The 19,802-nt window shown below is 40.3% G+C and overlaps 2 protein-coding genes across 2 annotated transcripts; one reads left to right on the forward strand and one right to left on the reverse strand.

Moving 5' to 3' along the window:
- Positions 1 to 3,741: 3,741 nt before the first annotated feature.
- Positions 3,742 to 10,327, reverse strand: krt1-c5 (keratin, type 1, gene c5; the record flags this gene model as incomplete). Its single annotated transcript, XM_079222731.1, has 8 exons — positions 3,742 to 4,334; positions 4,739 to 4,767; positions 5,248 to 5,465; positions 6,956 to 7,117; positions 7,185 to 7,349; positions 8,112 to 8,268; positions 9,499 to 9,581; positions 9,941 to 10,327. The coding sequence occupies 8 exons, from the start codon at positions 10,325 to 10,327 to the stop codon at positions 4,219 to 4,221; spliced, it is 1,317 nt and encodes a 438-aa protein (XP_079078857.1). The 3' UTR covers positions 3,742 to 4,218.
- Positions 10,328 to 13,362: 3,035 nt separating this feature from the next.
- On the forward strand, positions 13,363 to 13,836 carry LOC306740713 (lactose-binding lectin l-2-like; the record flags this gene model as incomplete). The annotated part of the gene is made up of 1 exon (XM_079222942.1): positions 13,363 to 13,836. One exon carries the CDS (start codon positions 13,363 to 13,365, stop codon positions 13,834 to 13,836), a length of 474 nt encoding a protein of 157 aa, XP_079079068.1.
- Between the last annotated feature and the right edge of the window lie 5,966 nt (positions 13,837 to 19,802).

Consider the following 19,802-nt stretch of genomic DNA (forward strand, 5'->3'; position numbering starts at 1 on the left):
TCAAAGCATATGTAATTATATCTGAACCCACTGCCTTAATTGCTTTGCAGCGTGGTTTGCTCTTTTTAAAATTGTATTTTAATGTATACAGTAGATCTGCTATGAGCAGCTCGTTTTTTTTCTAAAATCAGAGACGTCTCTGAATTTCTGATGTGAGGTGAGTAGGACTTTTTAATTTCCTTGGCCAGTTTAAATGTAATAAAATTAACTTTGAGTTAAAACGCTTGTGCTGCTGTCTATTTTAAATCCTAGAGGATGTCCTACTATAGTTTTAGCTTCTGGGCTAATCCCCGTCACTCTAACCAGCAGGTAGCAAACAAAACATGGGAACTTGGCTTGAGCCTTTAAAGAATTGTCTTATTTATAACGGAGAGTAAGATGGTCTGGTTTGTCTTCTTGCACCCTCAAGTGGTGGATCGCTGACTTGATGGGATGAGAGAAAAGACATGGCAGTTGATTTTCCTTTTTATGAGTGGCAGAGCTTTGTATTCAGTTTTATTTTGTAATTATACCCAGCCTATCGATGACCAAAGTGCAAAACCAGGAAATTATCCTGTCTGCACGTTGTGTTCTTTTCTGTTCATTTTGTTAGTAATTTGTAATAGCATTCTGCAAGAAAACAAGTTTTTTTTCAGATGGAGGTTTTGCTCTACGGCTATTGATATACATGAAACGATGTGAATTTCAAATGTCCAGCAAATCTGAGATCTTTGACTTAATCTGAGAACTCAAGATGAATGACCTGAAATTGCTCCATAAACATTCACTGAATGGCTTATTGATTACGATGTAATAATTGACTGTTGGAATTGTATCACTTCAATTTTATTTTTTTAGCCCAAATGCACACATTTGCCTCAGAGGGCTTTACAATCGGCCCATATGGCATCCTCTGTCCAAGGACCCTCGCATTGGAACGACTCCCCTAAAAACCTTTAACAGGGTACAAAAAGGGAAGAAACCTTCGGGAACATAAGAGAGGAGGATCCCTCTACCAGGATGGACAGAAGTACAATATATATGTCATGTGTACAGAATGAACAACATAGCAGAGTTATAACACATTCAATGCATATGACATAAATGATTCATATCATGATATCAATCATTTATATCACATGCATTGAATGTGACAGGAGAGGAGCTACAGAATAATGATGGAAAAATTACAACTAATAGCAGCAGCAGTCCCTATAATAGAATACTAATTATGACAAAAGCCTCAATCGTATTGGTAATGTGACTATTAATCATCATAATAATGATAGTAGGGATTTTTATCATTATTAAAAATAAAAAAAGGAATACAATGTTCTGTAATCAGAACATTTTGTTTCCTTTTTTATTTTTCACAAAGTTTGCTGATTACAATTTAAAGATGCGTTTAAGTGAAAGAAAGGAGAGGTTGGGTGTGTCACATTTCTTCTTTCTCTTTAACAAAACAATCATTGTCTCTGTCTGGCTGTAACTTGCGTAGGACGTCATGGGACAGTTAATAAGTTAATGAACTCTTAAAATTCTGTAAGGAACATCTATATTTGGACTTTTACAAGTTTGTCATCAAGTTGACAAATAATTTTCGCTGTTGATGACGAGGCATTCGATTAAGACTTGGACGTTATCAGTGAGTCTGGGAATGTGTTTATTTCTTTCTGCATTGTAGTAAAACTTTTCACACTGGAGTGACGGACTGTTGTATATTCACACTGACAAGAAACTGCAGTAAATGAGTTTTCTCTTTCCATGTTTTTAAAATACCTTTCAAAACTGGAGTTCTATGATTTTCAGTGAAGAGATGGAAAGAACATTAAACTCCAAATTACAACAAGCTGCTTGAGGTAAAACACTTTTTTTAACCCAGGTTGTGTACATTTTATCATTTGGTTGCCAGACCTGAAAGGCCTCTGTGCAAAATGGGGTTTAAAAGGAACAGAAATATAGACTATAAACAATGCAGGGTCAATGTTTATTTTCTTCACCCATAAAAAGATGGAAGATAAATACCCATAAATGAAATCCTTCATAAAAGCAACACAGAGCTACAATCAAAATATAAACTTTTGAACAATTCAAACAACTGCATAAAAAGAAGAAGTTTGTCATCCTTAGAAAGGGCTTTAAAAATAATCAAGTGAATGAGCCCAATTAACCTAGCTAGGACGGATAGAGACATTTGAGGTTATTAAGTATATAATGAATCTCAGTAGACGAGAGGAAATTAAGGTTTGAGGAGTTGCTCAGTCTTTAGTTCAGTCTGACTATTCAGCATTACGTTTGATGCTGCCCAGACTCTTAACGTACTGATTGATCATTTAGCCAGACAATCTAAGTTTAATCACGTTCTTTCAATTCTGTCTTAAAATAATATGGACATTGAAAGTTTCTTTTTTCTTTCTTCTTTAGTCATTCCTCCTCACCTTGCTCTAACCGTCTCCTGCACATTCTGCTTTGAGGTTTCTGCAGACTGAGTTAGACAGTGAATATCTTTCAAACAGTCTTGTACAGGTTAGACTTCCTGCGTGTGGGAATTTTGTACTAAAGGCCGTAACATGGGAACATGTCCACTTGATTTGACTCAAACTGCTGAATCTTCTTATTAATGTCATATAAACTTTTATCCAGGGCAAATCTTGTAGATCATGGCCCCATCTCTTCCACTGGGAAGATCTTTTAACAGGAAGTATAATTACAAAAAGCAAAACCCATTTTAATGTTCATATTAACGTGACCATTGATTTAAAACGGACCTGGAAACGTGTCTAAAACTTGGGGGAAAGAAATCTCCAACAGTTAAAACTGAGACGTCTCCCGTTTACTGCTGTTGCTGTCTACCTTTGTCTGAAATGATGGACCCATTGTTTAAAAAATCCCCTCCCACTAACTGTTGAATCTGACACTGTTGTTAATATAAACTGCATAAGTGTATAGCAACCATTGCATAGGGACATATTTTACTTTATACTTCACTGCGTGTTTTTAAGTCTTGAAGTTATTTTGCATATTAAGATTTTACATTCAAAACGTACAAACAATTAGTAAAATATGATGCATTTTTATTTTATTACATTTTCTTTAAAGGTGATGAGAAGTTCCAACTGTCATGGCAATTAACTTGTTTTAAGCATTTTCTTAATCTTCATAATTCTAGTGCCGCTAACTTCCTTATTTATTCTTGTTTAAAAATTGTGTATTTGGTTTCAAAGAGTTTCACCAGAATCTTTAATGTTGATTTCCCTAAAAATCTCGAGCCCAAATCCCAAGTAGAACTGTTTTTAAATATATTTTTTTACTTTACCATTTTTAACTTTTGTTATTGAACTGTGGTCTTATTGTCTGAACTTGTATCACAGTGACCCAGAAAGATGGTCTTTAATCCGTACGGTAGGACCTTATGTCCTTTTTTGTGGTCGTCTTATTTCACTTTGTCAGCATTCATTCTCAACTTTTAGACTTTATGTTCCAACAATTCTTTAATTCCTTGAATTTTTGTGTACAGAGAAACTCACTGAAACGCAACACTCGCATAAACAAAAGCCCGTAACCTGAAACTGTTCAGGTTTTTGTAGTTGGTGCAGAATATGTTTCTTTGTTGCTCCGTCCTATTATGTTCCTTGAGTATCGGCCAAAGTTTCTGTTTGAGCTAAACTCAAATTAAATGAACAGGGACTCTTATTTTGAAACATTTTTATTGACACTGTACAGCTTTGGTTGATTTGTTCATTTCTAATAAAACTACAGCACAACACAATACGGCCATTACTATTTCACAGTGAAACTATTGTTCACTTATATAGATGCTGTTGCAGGATCAACATATTTTTGAGAAGCTTCAGTCGGTATTAAAGGACAAAGTTAGAGATTTAGGAAAATACTCTATTTGCTTTCATGACGAGAGCTTGATGAAGTCTCATGTCTGTGCACTAGATATGAAGCTGCAGCTGGTTAGCTTAGCATAAAGACTTTTTATTCGTTTTTCTTTTCTGTTAAACAAAACAGATGTAACATGTTTCTTTTGAGATGTGCTGCTCGTGTTGGACAGAGCCAGGCTGGCTGTATTCTCGGTGGGGGGGGGGGTCCACTACAGTTGTAAGTGGACCTTGAGTTAAGTATTCTTTTTTTGTTGGCTCAAATGAGGTTGTTTCATTAATCAAGAAGGTCGTGTTGAGACTTGAACCTCAGTCGGCAGGCTTTGGGTTTAAGAGACATCAACTTCTCAGCTCATTTTTTGCGCTCCTCGATCTGCTCCACCTCGCTGGACTCATCCACCACCTTGCCGTTGATCATGGTCTGGGTGACGACTTTGACTATCTTCCTTGTCCTTATATCGGGTTCTTCTGTGACAGAATTAAATCAAAAAAAGATATACTTAATCTTTCTTGTCTGCTGGAACAGCACTGAAAAGTAACATGAACAGTCATCTAACAACAATGCAACGTCTTACAGCAAAGTATTAGTTTCCCACCGAAACGTCAGTATCAGTATTATTTCCCGGGGGGGGAGGAGAGGGGGGATTAGTGACCTTCAAATGTAACCTAATGTCAGTAATCTGCATGCAGGTGTGTACCGACTATGACGAAACATACAAAAGAGATGGAAAGGATTGAATGTCGAACTTTCACAGTTTGGTGCTGTTTTGTGTTGACACATATCAGATCCTGTCTGAGAAGAGCCACAAAACAATTCTACAAAAACTAACTCGTCACCTTTTTTTTTCCAGATACAGATAATCTGAACTTACTTTTAGGAGGTGGAGGGATTTCTTTCACCCTGTAGAACAAAAGAACAGGACAATGTATCCAAGAGGGCAAGCTGATACCAGGCTCACTCAATATATATAATATGCAAGTAGGACACAAAAGAAAATAGTTCCTTGTTATGGGAGTTATGTTTGCGCTCTTTCTTGCTGAGAGTTAGATGAGAAGATTGATTGCACCCTCTATGGACAGTGGTATACATCTTCTCATCCAACTCTCTGCAAGAAAGTGTACTGTAAATCCCCAAATGTCAAACTATTTCATATGGCGTGTACAATACATTCATATTCAGGATAACTACATATAGTGTGTAAATAAAGTCCAATATTAGTTATTCTTAAAGCCTTTTATGAGTCGCAAATAACTAACAAAAACACTTTGTTGGGATATTAGCACTACTCAAAGAAAAAAACCGTACAAATGCTCTTAAGCATATGTTGTTATAAAACTATAGTTTTTAAGTATTGATGGTAGAATTTTGGCCCTCACTCACGTTTCCTCTCCCTCCAGCAGCCTCCTGTAGGTGGCGATCTCCATCTCCAGGTTCTGTTTGATGCGCAGCAGCTGTTCGTAGTCGGTCTTGTTGCGCTGCATGTCCAAACGTAGCTGAGACAGCTCGTCCTCCAGATGGGTCAGTGTGGCCTGAAGACGGTCCATCTCCACAGAATACTTGTGCCCCGTTTCTCCCAGGTTCCCCTCCAACACACCTGCCTGTCAGCAGAACACACAGGTAATGATCAGCGACCGGTAATAACCAGTCGTACTCTACAGTCCTACATTACAAAATAATATAAAGTGAAGAATACATTTACGTTTGTTCTCTTTGTAGAGGATGCTTTCTTAGCTTTTTGTTCAACTTAACATAAAGACTGGAAACATTTCCTTAAGTTAATTACAGGAAAACACACTATCATACTTTATGGGTAGCAGGACAAGCAGCGAATATCTTTTTAAGATTGTATGGGAAATGTAATTGAGCAGATATATTCACTCTTTTCAGCTCTGTTTTGGTCTGCACCAACTAGTGAGAAAAAAAATGCTTTAAAGTTCACCCTGTCGCTAACGCTGTCTGCTGCTCTACAGGAAACATTCTGCGGATTTACCAGGTTTATGGAGCTGGAATTGATGCAGATGAAAGCGCCGCAGCAAAATGGTACAGTTGCAGGGCGTGAAACCAAAACTTGGAGCTGAAAGTTGCTAAAACCCTCCCTAGAGCTGACCGGAACTCTGCATTATTATACAAATATATTTTTCAGTGCAGTTTTAACTAGTAGTGTAGTCAAGATGCAACAGCTGCATTGTTAACAATAAAAGGTTCCCCCAAAAAGGCCCCAACAAAGACGGTGATTAGGAAGACTGCACACTAATACACATGTAAACAGTGCTGGTTTTAATGTACTTAAAACAAAATGAGCCTTTCAAATGTTCTATGTGGAAGAAATACAGGGACACGCACAGATGCGTTTTGGTGGCCAACACTGAATAAAAACATCTGTTTACAAGAAAGCTCCGCAGGGCTCCTTTTTAACTCTGACTGCTCGCACAAAGCTCGGTGTATTATACATAATATTCTTCCATCAGGTTCACAGAAGTGTCACCGCTGTCGGACGATGTACATTTTCATCGTCCATTTATTGCTTTGTTTACCTGTTGAGCTCATCCATTCACAACCCCCTCACCACTCCTCTGGAGATACTTAAGGCTGTCGGCGCCATAATATCCCTGCATTCAATACTGTGTGCTCTCTATTTGGCAAACATCAATGAGCTATATTTGCCTCCACAGCACGGCTCTAAATATGCTCGTTTAACCTGTACTTACATGGGAGACACAGACAAAACATTGGCTCGTTTGGCTCTATGCCTTGTCACACTGATTGATTATTGGAGCACAATGAAATTGCTGCTTGCATTGTGCCACTAAAGGCTCTTTGTTGACCAGGAGAAAGCAGCTGTTATCTATTGATGACGTGTTCAAAAGAGAAGCGGTTAGGATGGGCCTGAGCTCCTAAGAAGTAGAGGAATTAACATGACTCTTGATTCCTCGCTGCAAAGAAAAATACTCTTTCCTGAAGCTTTTTGTTATTTTACTTAGAAGTTAAAGTGTTATCCCTGGAGAAATATGTGATGAGGGACGGAGGATCACACGATCAGACTACGCCCTCGCGCCGTCTGTTACTGTCTGTTAGTGCAGTACTGTACCTGCTTCCGAAGACTGTCGAGTTCGACCTCCAGAGCCTGCAGGAAACGGCGTCTCTCACTGAGCTCACTTTGGGCACAACGCAAAGCCTCGTTGTTTTCTTTGACCTCCGACTGCACCGCTTCCAACTGTAGACATCCGTATGGTAATATTGAGCATGTAGCCTACAGAATTCCACAAAACAGGCACGTAATAAAGCCAGAAAAATGACGAATTCGTGCAGCAACGGACCTTCTTGAGGTACCAGGCCTCGGACTCCTCCTTGTTCTTGCGAGCGATGCCCTCGTACTGGACCCTGAGCTCAGCCATGATGGCTCCCAGATCCGGACCATGAACCGCATCCACCTCGACGCTCACTTGCTCGTTGCCCAGACGAGACTTCATTAAATTCATCTCCTGTGATCATTTAAAGAGGGAAAAGGAAAAGCAGTGTTTAATGCTGCGGTAGTAGTAATGCCAAATTATATCAGTATTTATGCAGGATTTTGTATGCAAGTACAAATGCTTGAGTGGTCATAGCATAGTGTAAGTAATGTGTATTTCGTACACTATTTCATTTTGTTTCTCTCTTTGTTAGATACATTATGTCCAACCAGTTTGTGCTGTGCTGCGGTGGATTTGAACTCCTCCTTTGTTATATATATATTTCATTTGTATCACCTCTGCATGTGCAAGATAAATATTCAAAACAAAAAACAAACTCTTCAGTCAAGTTTGCGGTCCACATCCTGGACACCACGCCTTAGTGTCCAAACACACACAATCCCTGTGGCTGGATGGGCTCAAATGCTCCTTGTCTGTTTACACAGGTGTTGTCTTACTCTCTGGAAGCACCATGGCTACAAAGAGAGGGGGGGTGTCCGCACACTTAAAATGATTATGTTTCAACTTCTGAATACAGTTAAACCTTCTGCCATTGTGTTGCTGACAGAAAAATTATTGGAATGTTTTACAACTCCGTTTTGTTTTTGGATATTAATCCTATCGAGATGCAGGAAACTGGTTTTCATGCAGCTCAGTAAACCCGCCGTGCTTCAAAGACATCCAACAAACATGTAAACAAGACTGCACTTGATAACTTGGAAAGTGATTATCTTGACGAGGAGAACCCTCATTGATCATGTCTTGACGTGACCTTCACCTCGGCGAGGATCTCACCTCGTCGTGATTCTTCTTCAGGAAGTAGAGCTCCTCCTTCAGGCCGTCCAGGTCTCCTCGCAGAGCGGCGATGATTTGTTCGTGGTCAGACTTTGCCCTCTTCAGAGCGTGACAGTCCCTCTCCACCGACTGGCACAAGATGGCCTCTGCCTCCCATCTGCAGAAGAAACGCAGTGGAGGATACAGATGGGAGGGAGGAAGGTCATCAGCACACATGTGCAACGCTCGTCCCAGTTTGTGCCTCTTATGTGTTTTCATTACATATTGATTACAGTTTTAAAGAAATCCCTGCAGACTTTAGAAAAGGTAATTTAATCCAATATTGAGCATCCTCTAAAAGTATTCTATTGGCTGCAACATTTAAATGATTATTAACCCTTTTTGTAAGGTGTGATTCATCATAATCCAATCAAAGGTGGCTGCCAAAACGGTTAAGTTTGTATGCTGAATCATCAAAATGAAAAAAAGTAGTTCATACTAATGAGTGAAAGGTAATTCCAGCGTTCTTGCATACTAGCTGGCTTTCTTTTGTATCACATTTTATAGCCTTTATCCATTCATTCAATAAGAAGTGATTAAACGCCCACCAGGATTGTTTTCCCTTAAGATCTTTTAAATCAGATGCTTATCTCTGTAGCCTAAATTTAAAGGCTTATTTTCAGTATTTTTCAGGCCAAAGCAAATTAAAAATGTTCTCCTTTTGTTTACTTAAGTAACTGTATTATTATCCCACTGTAAAATACTTTATTAAAAGTAATAGTGTAAAGTGTTAAAAATAATATTTATATATAACATTTTGTTGCTACTATAATAGTTTCTTGAAAGTAGCATGACATGAAAACACTTAAGTAAAGTACAAGTACCTTGAAATTGTATTACTCTACCATTGATTGATAAGGCGTGAAAATGAGAGGCACAATCTGGGGGTAATGCAACACATTGCGCAAACGGACAGCGGACACATAAAACCGCTCGTGGAATAACTCCAGAGTGGATGCACACGTGTGAAAAATACCACGCAAACTCACGCAACGATCTGCATGTTGATGCCAACACCATAAATGACTGCAGGCTGATGTATCACTCCCTCACACCAAGCCACAGAACATACCATCAACACAATGTGAAAAACACCAGCAGTGGGTGGGTGAATGCCGACTCTGGACTTCTGAAACTGATGATGTCTCTCTGACCTGCACAATCTATCACATCCTGCGCTGCCTGATGGCCATCTTCATCTCCCACGGCTGCCTGGGCACCGTGGGAATGGGCCTCTTATTTCACAGCCTGACATAAAGGTAATTTATTCGCATTGCTTTGCAGTCTGGCGCTCGCATGTGAACACTCGCAGGCAAGTAAAAGAAAGCAACCACTGTGTGACACTCACTTGACTCTGAAGTCATCGGCCGCCAGTTTGGCGTTATCAATCTCCAGCATGACGCGGGCGTTCTCCAACGTCTTCTTTCTCACCTGAGCGGGATGCATGATGGGAAGTTAATTAATGAAGATCTGGCATCAAGGACTTGAGACCATGTGCTTTTTATAATGTGAGCGTGCAGATTTATAGAATAAAACAAGCTCTTCATAAAATCTCCATGAACATCCAAATATATCTGGCTGCATGAGTGTTGCACTACTCTCATCCCCGTCTTCAACGTCTTTATTTTTTTTATTTTACCTCTTCATGGTGCTGTAAAGTAGTGCATTACAATATGATTGCAGGTGTGTGGATACAAAAGCGAACACAATAAAGCCAATCAACATCACTGAGGTGCAATCAGTTGCTCCCTGTTAAGTGAGCTCTTGAATTTGATCTCCACTTCACTGACCTCCTGCCCGATGGCGTGTGCCTGGGCCATCATCCCCTCGATGTCGTGCCCCTTTGGAGCCTTCTCGAGCATGATCTTCTTGATCTTCACCTCCAGTTCAGCGTTGGACCTCTCCAGCGAGCGCACCTTATCCAGGTAGTTGGCCAGCCGGTCGTTCAGGCTTTGCATGGCCTCCTTATCGCTCGCGGCGATACCGAGGCCGTTGAAGGAGAGGCTGGCGCCCAGCATGTTGAGACCGTTGCCCATTGAGACGGAGCGGGACAGAGACAGCGTGCCGACAGAGACGGAGGGCTTGGAGCGGATGCTGCGTCCGCTGTCCCTGACGGACATGCTGGAGAAGGAGGGCTGACGCACCGAGTAGCTGCGCACAGAGAGGGGGGAGGCCATGTTGTCCGCTGCAGAAGGTTAAGATGAATGTTTATTCAGTGCTTTTAGGAAGTTACATGTCGGCTTATCTATGATTACAGAATAGGATCAGAAGCACCGTGTCGATGAGCAGGACAATGTCACAGACCTTCAAGCACGCTTTTGATTAATTGATGAAATTGAAAATGTGTTGAATCATGAATGAACAGGGAAAAAGGTCAAGAATGAACTTTCAATAAACTTTCAAACCAGACAAAGTGCTCAAAGAGGGAACAAAACATTGCATTCTTTTGCATCTCTCTGCAGCTCACTGCAGCGGTTGTGCATGTCTTTGTAGTTATTTTGTGTCTCTTTGTGGGACAGTGATGTCAAACAGAGGCTCGGTGCTAAATACATAACCCTATGTTTCAGTTTTTGTTTGCAGGTTATCTAAAAAGTATACCAAACAATATAGAGGATATATTTGATTTCAAGGCATCTATCTGTGTCTTATAACTGTGAACCTCATCTGCTTCCTCTTTAGTTGCTCATTCGATGACATTAAGCTGTTATTTGATGAGTAAAAGCACAGGAGAAAGACAACATAGTACTTACATAGCTCTCGGTTCTTCAGGAGGTCTTGTGCTGTGCTGCTCGTTCAGGTTTCGACCCTGATGGTGCGAGTGACTGTTGTTTGTTACTGAACCCGATTTCACAGGTGAGTTTGTCTGCGCAACTCTCTTTGTTGGGGCGGAGCCACTGTCGGTGTGTCCAATCCCACAGCAACAAGAAGGAGGATGCAATTTAACACCGGGTAGAGGAATGAAACAAAATAACTGGTCCACATAAACTAAACAAGTTAGTGTCAAAATCTGCCGGATTGGAGGTTTGAAAACAGCAGCTGTGCATTTAGACACTTCAATTGAACAGTAAAACTAAATCTGCTGTCATTTAAATATATTTCAAATGTAACTTTATTATCAAAAAGAAAGAAAATCAAGAACATAATACAAATACCCTCTTATCTTGGGGGTGGGGGTTAATCTTTTCCGGACGAATAAAACATGTGTATTGGTGTACAGGTGCATTTAAACCTTGTTCCTTTTACATTGGACCAAATGTAGAAGATGGAAAATATACAACTTTGACCATGAGTCACCGTCATTGTGCTGTAAAGCATCGGTGTAGCCTATTATCTGCACTACTATGTAGCACACAGAATGAGTTATATTTGGCATCAGTGCCATCAACCTCCGCGGGCGTTGATCTGACCTGTATGGTGAAACCGGGAGGACAAACTGGCGTGGCTAGCAGGACTGGAAACAAGCACCCTGCTGTCTCCACAGTGATCCCATTTAGTGTGGACACAATGCACACAGCGAGGCGAGACACCGGCTTCACCGGAGGACAGCCCGGTGGGAGGAAGCCGGAACAATGGAGGGACAGAATGAAAAGAAAGTGAAGACCCCTGAGAAATGCAGGGCGTAGCTGTGGCTGAACTAGAAACCTGGATTATATTCACAATCACACACACAGACAGAAACACACTTTTTTGTTGTACATTTGAAAAGTGTCAACTATCGCTCGGCCCTCTCTTGCTGTTGTTACTGTCTTGTCAAATTCCTCTGTTGAGCATTATTCTCTCTGTAGGGTTAGATCACACTGTGACACTGACCTGGTTTAGTCACATGCCTCTCAGTCAGTGGTGGGGCGTGGATTTTCTACATTCCAATAAAAATGCACTTAAAATATCGATGAAAATTATCGTATGTTTTCAGTTGATTAAATGGTTTTAAACTACTACTTATATTAATAAAGACAAATGTATCATCAGTGTCAGAGTGGAGAAGTTTTCTCTGTCGTCTGTTACCTGTTTAACGAACTGCGTTAAAACAGTTCCTGGAAGCCTGCGCTTGAGGCTCCGCCTCCGCTGCTCCTCCTCAACCGCTTACCATCTTCATTGAACTTTGTCCCTGCAATAAATTCTGAATTTATTCTACACTGTGGGTCGGTATCTGTGTTTAATCCACCAACTACTGATTTTAACAGGGAATGTTTTATTAGATTGATTAAGCAAGTTAATATATTAGTAACCCAGGGCCATGTACACTTGTTGCTGCTTGATGGGCGTGAAGCGCGTTTTATGGAAAAACATTGTCTGTTTGAGGCATGCTGGGATTTAAAATTTGCAAGAGCTTCTGCTTATGCGCTATGACCCGGATGTAGAAACATCCACCAGTCAGGGAAGCCTCAGCCCTCGGCCACCACGGCCGTTTTGTGACTTTTCAGGTACAAATAGGGGGTTTATAATACTCCCACAAGCCTTACGGTTACGTGGATGTGTTAGTTAGTGAAATCCGACTTTGTTAAGAGATACTTATCACGAGTTTAGTGAAACGTTACAGTCGCCGAAGTAAGTTCACAGTTAGGTAAGTACTTAAACTTAACAGTTACTTTAATTTTTTAAACCATATGTATCTTCTCACACGGGTTACAGTATTGCAGAGATTAAATTAAGTTAATAAACGTTGTGATTGCGGCGATAATAAAGTTTAAGTTTTTTTAAAAGAGACTTTTTTTTCTCTAAAATCAGGCGCTGGGGGGCTTGGGGCTCGGTCCGTTTGCTCCACAGATCCGTGCTTTGTCTCGTAGTGGCGCTTCACATCGCTGCTTTTAATATCGCTGAACATGAGACATACTGCTTTTGAACTGGTTGTGGGAATAATAAACATATAACAGTTTGTCCATTCTTGGTTCAAGGCTCTGGTTAAGCTGTCCACATTTATCTTTTTGGAGCGCCAAGTGAAATAACTCACTCGAGTCGCTTATAGGAATACACACATGTGATTGGTCAAGTAGGATCACATGAGGTAATAAAAAATGTTTTTCGGTCCAGGGTCCAGAGACAACGGCGTCTGGGTCCGGAACCGGACCGCGGTCCGCCTGTTAGTGACCCCATAAAGGGAGCAGCCTGTCATTTGTCTCTATCACGGACTCGATCCCATCCAACGGTGCAGATCAACTCCAACAAACACAATAACCCTCATCCTGCTCCTTTGACAGAGAGAGACATCAACATGCTCCTGATCCTCTTCTTGTTTGGTCTGGCTCTGGGCGCCGTGGCTCCTTCTGGTGAAGTCAACTACACTGAGGCGCTACTGCAAGTCAACTGTCCCGATTTCTGGATCAATTTCAACAACCACTGCTACAAGTATGTCAGCAATCACATGGCCTGGGTTGATGCAGAGCTCCACTGTGTGTCCATCCACAGTCTGGAGGAGCACCGTTTTGTTAAAGCCCTGATCAAGAACTCTGACATTACTGAGGAGTTCACCTGGATCGGACTCAGTGACATTCACAAAGAAGGAACATGGTTGTGGTCTGATGGATCTGCAGCCAACTTTCTAGATTGGAACCAACGACAGCCAGACAACTATGGTGGAAATGAAAACTGTGCCAAAACCAACTATGATATAGAAAAGAAATGTAACGACGTCCCATGTGCTAGGACGTTTGCCTTTGTTTGTAAATCTCGTACAGTCTTTTCTTAATAACTGAGATGTTATATGTCTGATTGAACATGGTTACTGTTCACTGTTCACATGCATTTGGCCTCCAAAATAAAGACACAAATGTACACTTATATGTGTGTGCAGAAGTCATTTCAATAACCTTCATTATCATTAATGCTGAAAATTCACATGTAACTCCAGTGTTTGATCCAAGGGAATATTTCCACTACGTTAAATAGCCTCAAAATGAAAAACATGTGGTTTTTGTAAGTATATTGTTTTAGTGTGTTAAATCTGGGAACAACACAGGTTTAATGCTACATAAACCATCTTATATGCACGTGTCAAAAATGTACAAAACAGTAAAAGTCTGACAAACCCTAAATAACAGGATACTGAAGACAACATGCTTCAAAATATTTCTAATTTCTAAGTTACCTGCATGTTGACTTGAGCACGGATAAGAACACCTGTGCATTGTGACTTTCTGAACATACAGTAACACATACACCAACCTCAACCCCGCCTCACACACACACACACACACACACACACACACACACACACACACACACACACACACACACACACACACGCACACACACAAAAAAAAACACTGAAAAAGGACGACAATGATCTCCAAGCTCCTAAGATTATCCACATGATCAAATCAAGACTTTAATAGAAAATAAAAGAGGGATGTAATTTCAGGTTTAATTACATTCTTTGTAATGTGAGTAGAGAATGTATCACCTCTCAGGCTTCTGACACAATAACGAGAATACCGTGACTTTGTTCAGCAGTCAACAATGAAGTTCAATCAAGTCCAACAAAGTCTCAACAATAGAAAAGTAATATTTCCTGTATTGGTCCGGTTGATTGCTGGGCTATTGTGCTGAATTGCATAACAACATATCGATGTGTGTGACAATGCAAACAGCTCTTGCAATATTATTATTTAAAAAAATACTGCAGAATATATCATTCCATATTAATATCATATCTTTTTTTAAATATCTATCATGATCACACAAATGTTATGCCTCTCAAGTGTCTGTGAGAGCCTATTTCCACGTGTTGCCTCTGCGTTCATCTCGTTAACCTGCTAGGATGCTGCATGGATGTACCGCCGCCTTGTGGTAAAAAAAACATACTGCAACAACATATTGTCTATGCTACATACTGTATTATACACAACACGTGTCCAGAATAAATAAGGCTGACAGAGAATGAAATCTACCTGTGCACTGATGCTAGAGGTTCAATAATAAAAAGGCTCACTCATTTAAAGACTGAGTTAAATCACAATTGTTAATTACATGTAAGGCTGTGTCATTATAGCCCTTTGTATTTTTTTATTTGTTAATATACAGCATGTGCATTCATAGTGTCATAGAAAAGCAGCATAAATTAATGTTGGCCCAAAGATGATACACAAGGTGCCCAAATTATAGCCCAATACTTATATTTAAAATTCAAACCCTGAATCGTTTTCTGTAGCTTTAACTTGGTCTCCACGAACCCCTGATATTTGTGTTTTTAGCTTATTTCTTGATAAACACGATAGCCACACACTCAAAACAGTATCTGAAATCAGGTTTTTGAAACCTTAAAGCCCAAACAATTAGTTAATGAGAATGAGAAAAAACAGTGGAGCTGCAGAATTGCATGATTATAATTGGTTCATCATTACCAAACGGTTCCTTTGATTCAACATTAATATAAGATCCTGATTAGTGCATCTTATAGCAAGTGATTTCAATTCATCAAATCTTTGTTATACTACCTCAGAAGTGTCGCGTACTCACTTGGTGCTTATTCCTTTTTTTGTCAGTAATGAAGAGTAGACTTAGCATAAAGACCACAGCTTGATAATCGATCACCTTGTTCTAATTATGTTAGATTATATAAAACATTTAAACAGCCACTAGTATCTAATTTCCACATTCCCCACAAAACATGCTAATGTTTGTAATGCAACACATTTAAACATTCTGCTGTGAGATCTATATCACAGATATATGGACTACATTTACTTCTAAAATGTACTTCTAAAATTACTTATTGTTGTTTTTAGAGTTTTTCTGTCGGTACCCATCTGCTGTTTCCGGAAACCCCTGAGCTGCCTCTTTGGGAGAGTGCTTGTGGAGTGGCACTTTTAAAAAGGGGTATTATCAGGGTATCACATCTGCTCAGCCTCCCTTGGAAGTTTATTCATGGGAGTTTGCCCACCCAGTCTCTGTGTTTTGTGGACCTGGAGAAGGCTTATGACCAAGGCACCAAGGCCGTTGCTCTGAGCCATCCTGTCCTTGCATCACCAAAGTGAGAGCTGTGTTCATGTGCTCGACACAAAGTCAACCACTTTTCCAGGTCTGTCCCTTGTCCCCAATTCTGTTGGTGCTTTTCATGGGTAGGATATGTTTCAACCCCCATGGCCTTGAGCTTTGGGTATAGTGACTGAAAGAATGAGACAGAGGATAAAAAAGGCCAAAATTAGCTTCCTTTGTTGAGTAGCTGGGCTCAAAGTGGAGCTCAAAGTAGAGCCGATTCTCCTCCGGTTCGAACGGGGCCATCTGAGGTGGTTTTAGGCATGTGACCAGGATGTCTCTCAGATGCCTCCCTTTCAAGGTTTTTCGCGCATGTTCAACTGATAAGTGGCCTCGGCGTAGACCCAAAACACGCTGGAGGGTTTATACATCTTGTTTGGCCTGGGAAGGCCTCTGGGTAACCGAGGAAGAGCTGGAAGGCCTCTGGGTAACCGAGGAAGAGCTGGAAGGCCTTGCCGGGGAGGGGGACGTTTGGAATACCCCACAACCTGGCCCTGGATACGCAGACAAAGATAACGGGTGGATGGATGATGCATTATTGATCCCTTGGTGAAATTCAAAAGCTTTAATAAACATGATATTTAAATTAGGGATTCTGCATGATGAGTACTTTTTTTTTGTTTTACCTTTAATGACTGTATATTTCAATGCTAATAGGAACATTTGTAATGCAGGGCTTTTACTTGTAAATACTTTTTTTTACATGTTGGTGTTACTACTAAAACCACTGTTTATATGTTTTCTTGTTGAGCTAAATAGTAATGAAAAGCATCTCTTTTCACCAGAATACCAGTCTTCCACTGTGTTGTACGGTAGCGTCACCTTAAGTTCCCAATATACAGCAAACAGGCAATTCTTCCTCCTCAAGAGAGTGATTAAGATCCGGCTCCAGCTTCTTACAAATCAAACTGAAGTGCTGTGATATTTCAAAAGCCCAATATAAACACATTCTGGGAACCTGCTATGGAGTCCTGTGTTTATTTTTGCATAGTGCACGGTTGGCCGTCAGCCTGGGTGAAGTGAATCATATGTTTCAGCTATTTCCTTGCTTTTCGTCAGCCCTCCTCCTTCTCTCGTGTGCTACTGTAAGAGTCATAGTTCACACATGAAAGAACGTTTCTTTGTTTATTTCTCAGACTTTCTATAGCACACTATGTACTGGCCCATAGTCCGGAGTGAAATAAATTAATTTTGCTTTGTTTTGGCTTTGTTTGGAAACTTGATACTAAATCCAGCTGTGGGGAGCTTTTATAGCAGGGTTAAATGCTAGGCCTGTGCAATATCCCCATTTAAACATAGCACCCTGAGCCGCAAAGTAAATTCCAGTTTGCCTAAAGAAAGAAAGTTTCACCTAAAATTGTTCACGCATGTCGTGTTAACCCTCCCACTGTTGTTTGTTGACGTGGCCCTGAAGCCTCAGATATCCAGTTATGAATAACACATTTAGTCCCCTTTTTGTGGGAAAGGAGCTTAAGTTGCTCACGAAACAGCTGATGGATGACATTACATTTAGATACGATATTCCTAAATTAATATTCTCTGCTGTTTCGTTGTACATATTGAGCATATTTCATCCCCTATTTTTGTGTCTGTAAGCTGCTATTACGACAAACAAATTTCCCCTTGGTGATGAATAAAGTATCTATCTATCTATCTATTTATATATCTATCTATCTATCTATCTATCTATCTATCTACCTATCTATCTATTTATCTATCTATCTTTACTTTAAAGAGCTTTCAGAGATAGGCAGCTGCTGTTGACGGAAAACAGCAAAACAATGCCTTTTGAAGCTGGATGCCACATTTATTTTGTTGAGAACAAACCAGAAAACGAGAAAAAACAACTAAAATTCTCTGATGCACAAGTCAAGTTTACAACTAATTGAAAAACTAAACATTGACCGAAATGTCTTGAGTTTGTTCTTCAAGATCCTTTGTAATATTAAAAACAATGGGCCTTTTATTCAGACAGTCAGATAAAAGCAGTACTCTCATTTCTAGCCTTCAACCGTTGATTTGTTGGCTGCATATTGCTCGTAGATTTTATCAGCTGTAGCTTGCATGTTGTGGCGATGATGTCAAGTGGCAGGTTTTAAATAAAACAAGTATACCCCTATGGATGGGAGACATGAGACTCACTCCAATATTTTTGTACATTTCCTAAAGTGATTATCTCATCGGGAGATAGTAAAATACAAAGTTGTGTATCGCCTGCATTGATATAGCTGATAACTTGTGTTTCCTGTTGATTATTGTATGCCTAATAAAGTCATACAGTACACAAAGAAATCCTTTCTGTCCTTAGATATACCTATATATTGTCAATTTGGTGGTGCAGATATACATCTTTATTAATAATGAGCTCATGAGCTATTCCTAAAATGTTTTATCCATATTCTTTTATTCAAGAGTTGAAACTGTGATTTCATCATGCTCATCTGCCATTCACTACATTGCATGCCATCATCAACTCAGTCAAATACTATCCTCAAGTGAAGCGGGGAGGGGGGAGGGGGGGCAACAAAACAAGAAGCATATGGCAGCATCTGAAATAAACTTGAGGAGGAGGAGGAGGGCACTGATGAAGATGGCTCACATTGCAATCTTCCACAGAGGTTTTGTTGACTGTTGTACAGGGACGAGCTCATCAGTATGAAGGAGAGAAATGTGAATACCCAGAGACGAGGGGCACTGCAGTGTATCTGCTCATTAGGTGGGCGACGCTGTAATTCAGAGAGCGAGCAGCTCTGCAATCAGAGGCCTATTCATTAGCATGGGGGGCCCGCTTTCATCTGCAACCACTTGAAGCTGCCAATCACCGAAGCGGACGCAATGACATGATGACAAAACGGGGCGGCTTAAATGCTCAGGGATGCTTGTGTATGCAGAGAAGACATGCCTAAACGCTGCCTCCAGCTCTCGTATCTGAGAGGGACTTTAATGGGGAAGAAATGTGCGTTTTTACAGTGTAGTGCTGGCAGGTGGCCCAAACCACGTCAGCCTGATAATCATCTCTCTGCTCAGCATATAGACAGCTTTTGTTCTCAGGTTTCACAAGGAGGAGCATCGCTTTCCCGAACAGGTTTCCTCCTGGATTGAATTGATTGAAAGTGATTGATTGGGGTGGGGGGGGAAGGAAAAGTTTGGTTTGTTGGTTAAGTTTAGGAAAGCATAAGAGTATTTCATCAGTCTTCTCTTATGTTACAAGGAGTGCTCTCCTTCCTCATACACTCACAGTGCTCTCCCACACAAAGACACACATACATCGCGGACTCAAAAAGGATGCAGACACACTCGCATACACCTGGTCTAGTCAACGTTCGGGGATATTTAATTCAATCTTTAACCATTGTGTGTTTGTTTTTATCTCCTGTACCTCCGAAAGCAACACAAGAAACATGGCCGTCACTTGAAAATGTATTAATGCAGACGTGATCGTACTCTTTCTGTATTTGTACTCAAATTAGATATGTTTCAATTCCTCAGAGAAAACGTGTTCACAACTAATCAAACATTTGACAAAATAAATAACCAGCAACCTAAACAGTATTTCCCCACTAAATCCTTCAAAAGAATAGTTTTCTTTTATGGACGAAGTTCAGGAATACAGTACTGTAGTTTCAATAAAACTCAACCAACCAGCACACCAAAAATAAATTCACTGCACACAAACAA

Source organism: Taurulus bubalis (assembly GCF_910589615.1).
Source record: "Taurulus bubalis genome assembly, chromosome: 8".
In the NCBI taxonomy this organism is placed as follows: domain Eukaryota; kingdom Metazoa; phylum Chordata; class Actinopteri; order Perciformes; family Cottidae; genus Taurulus; species Taurulus bubalis.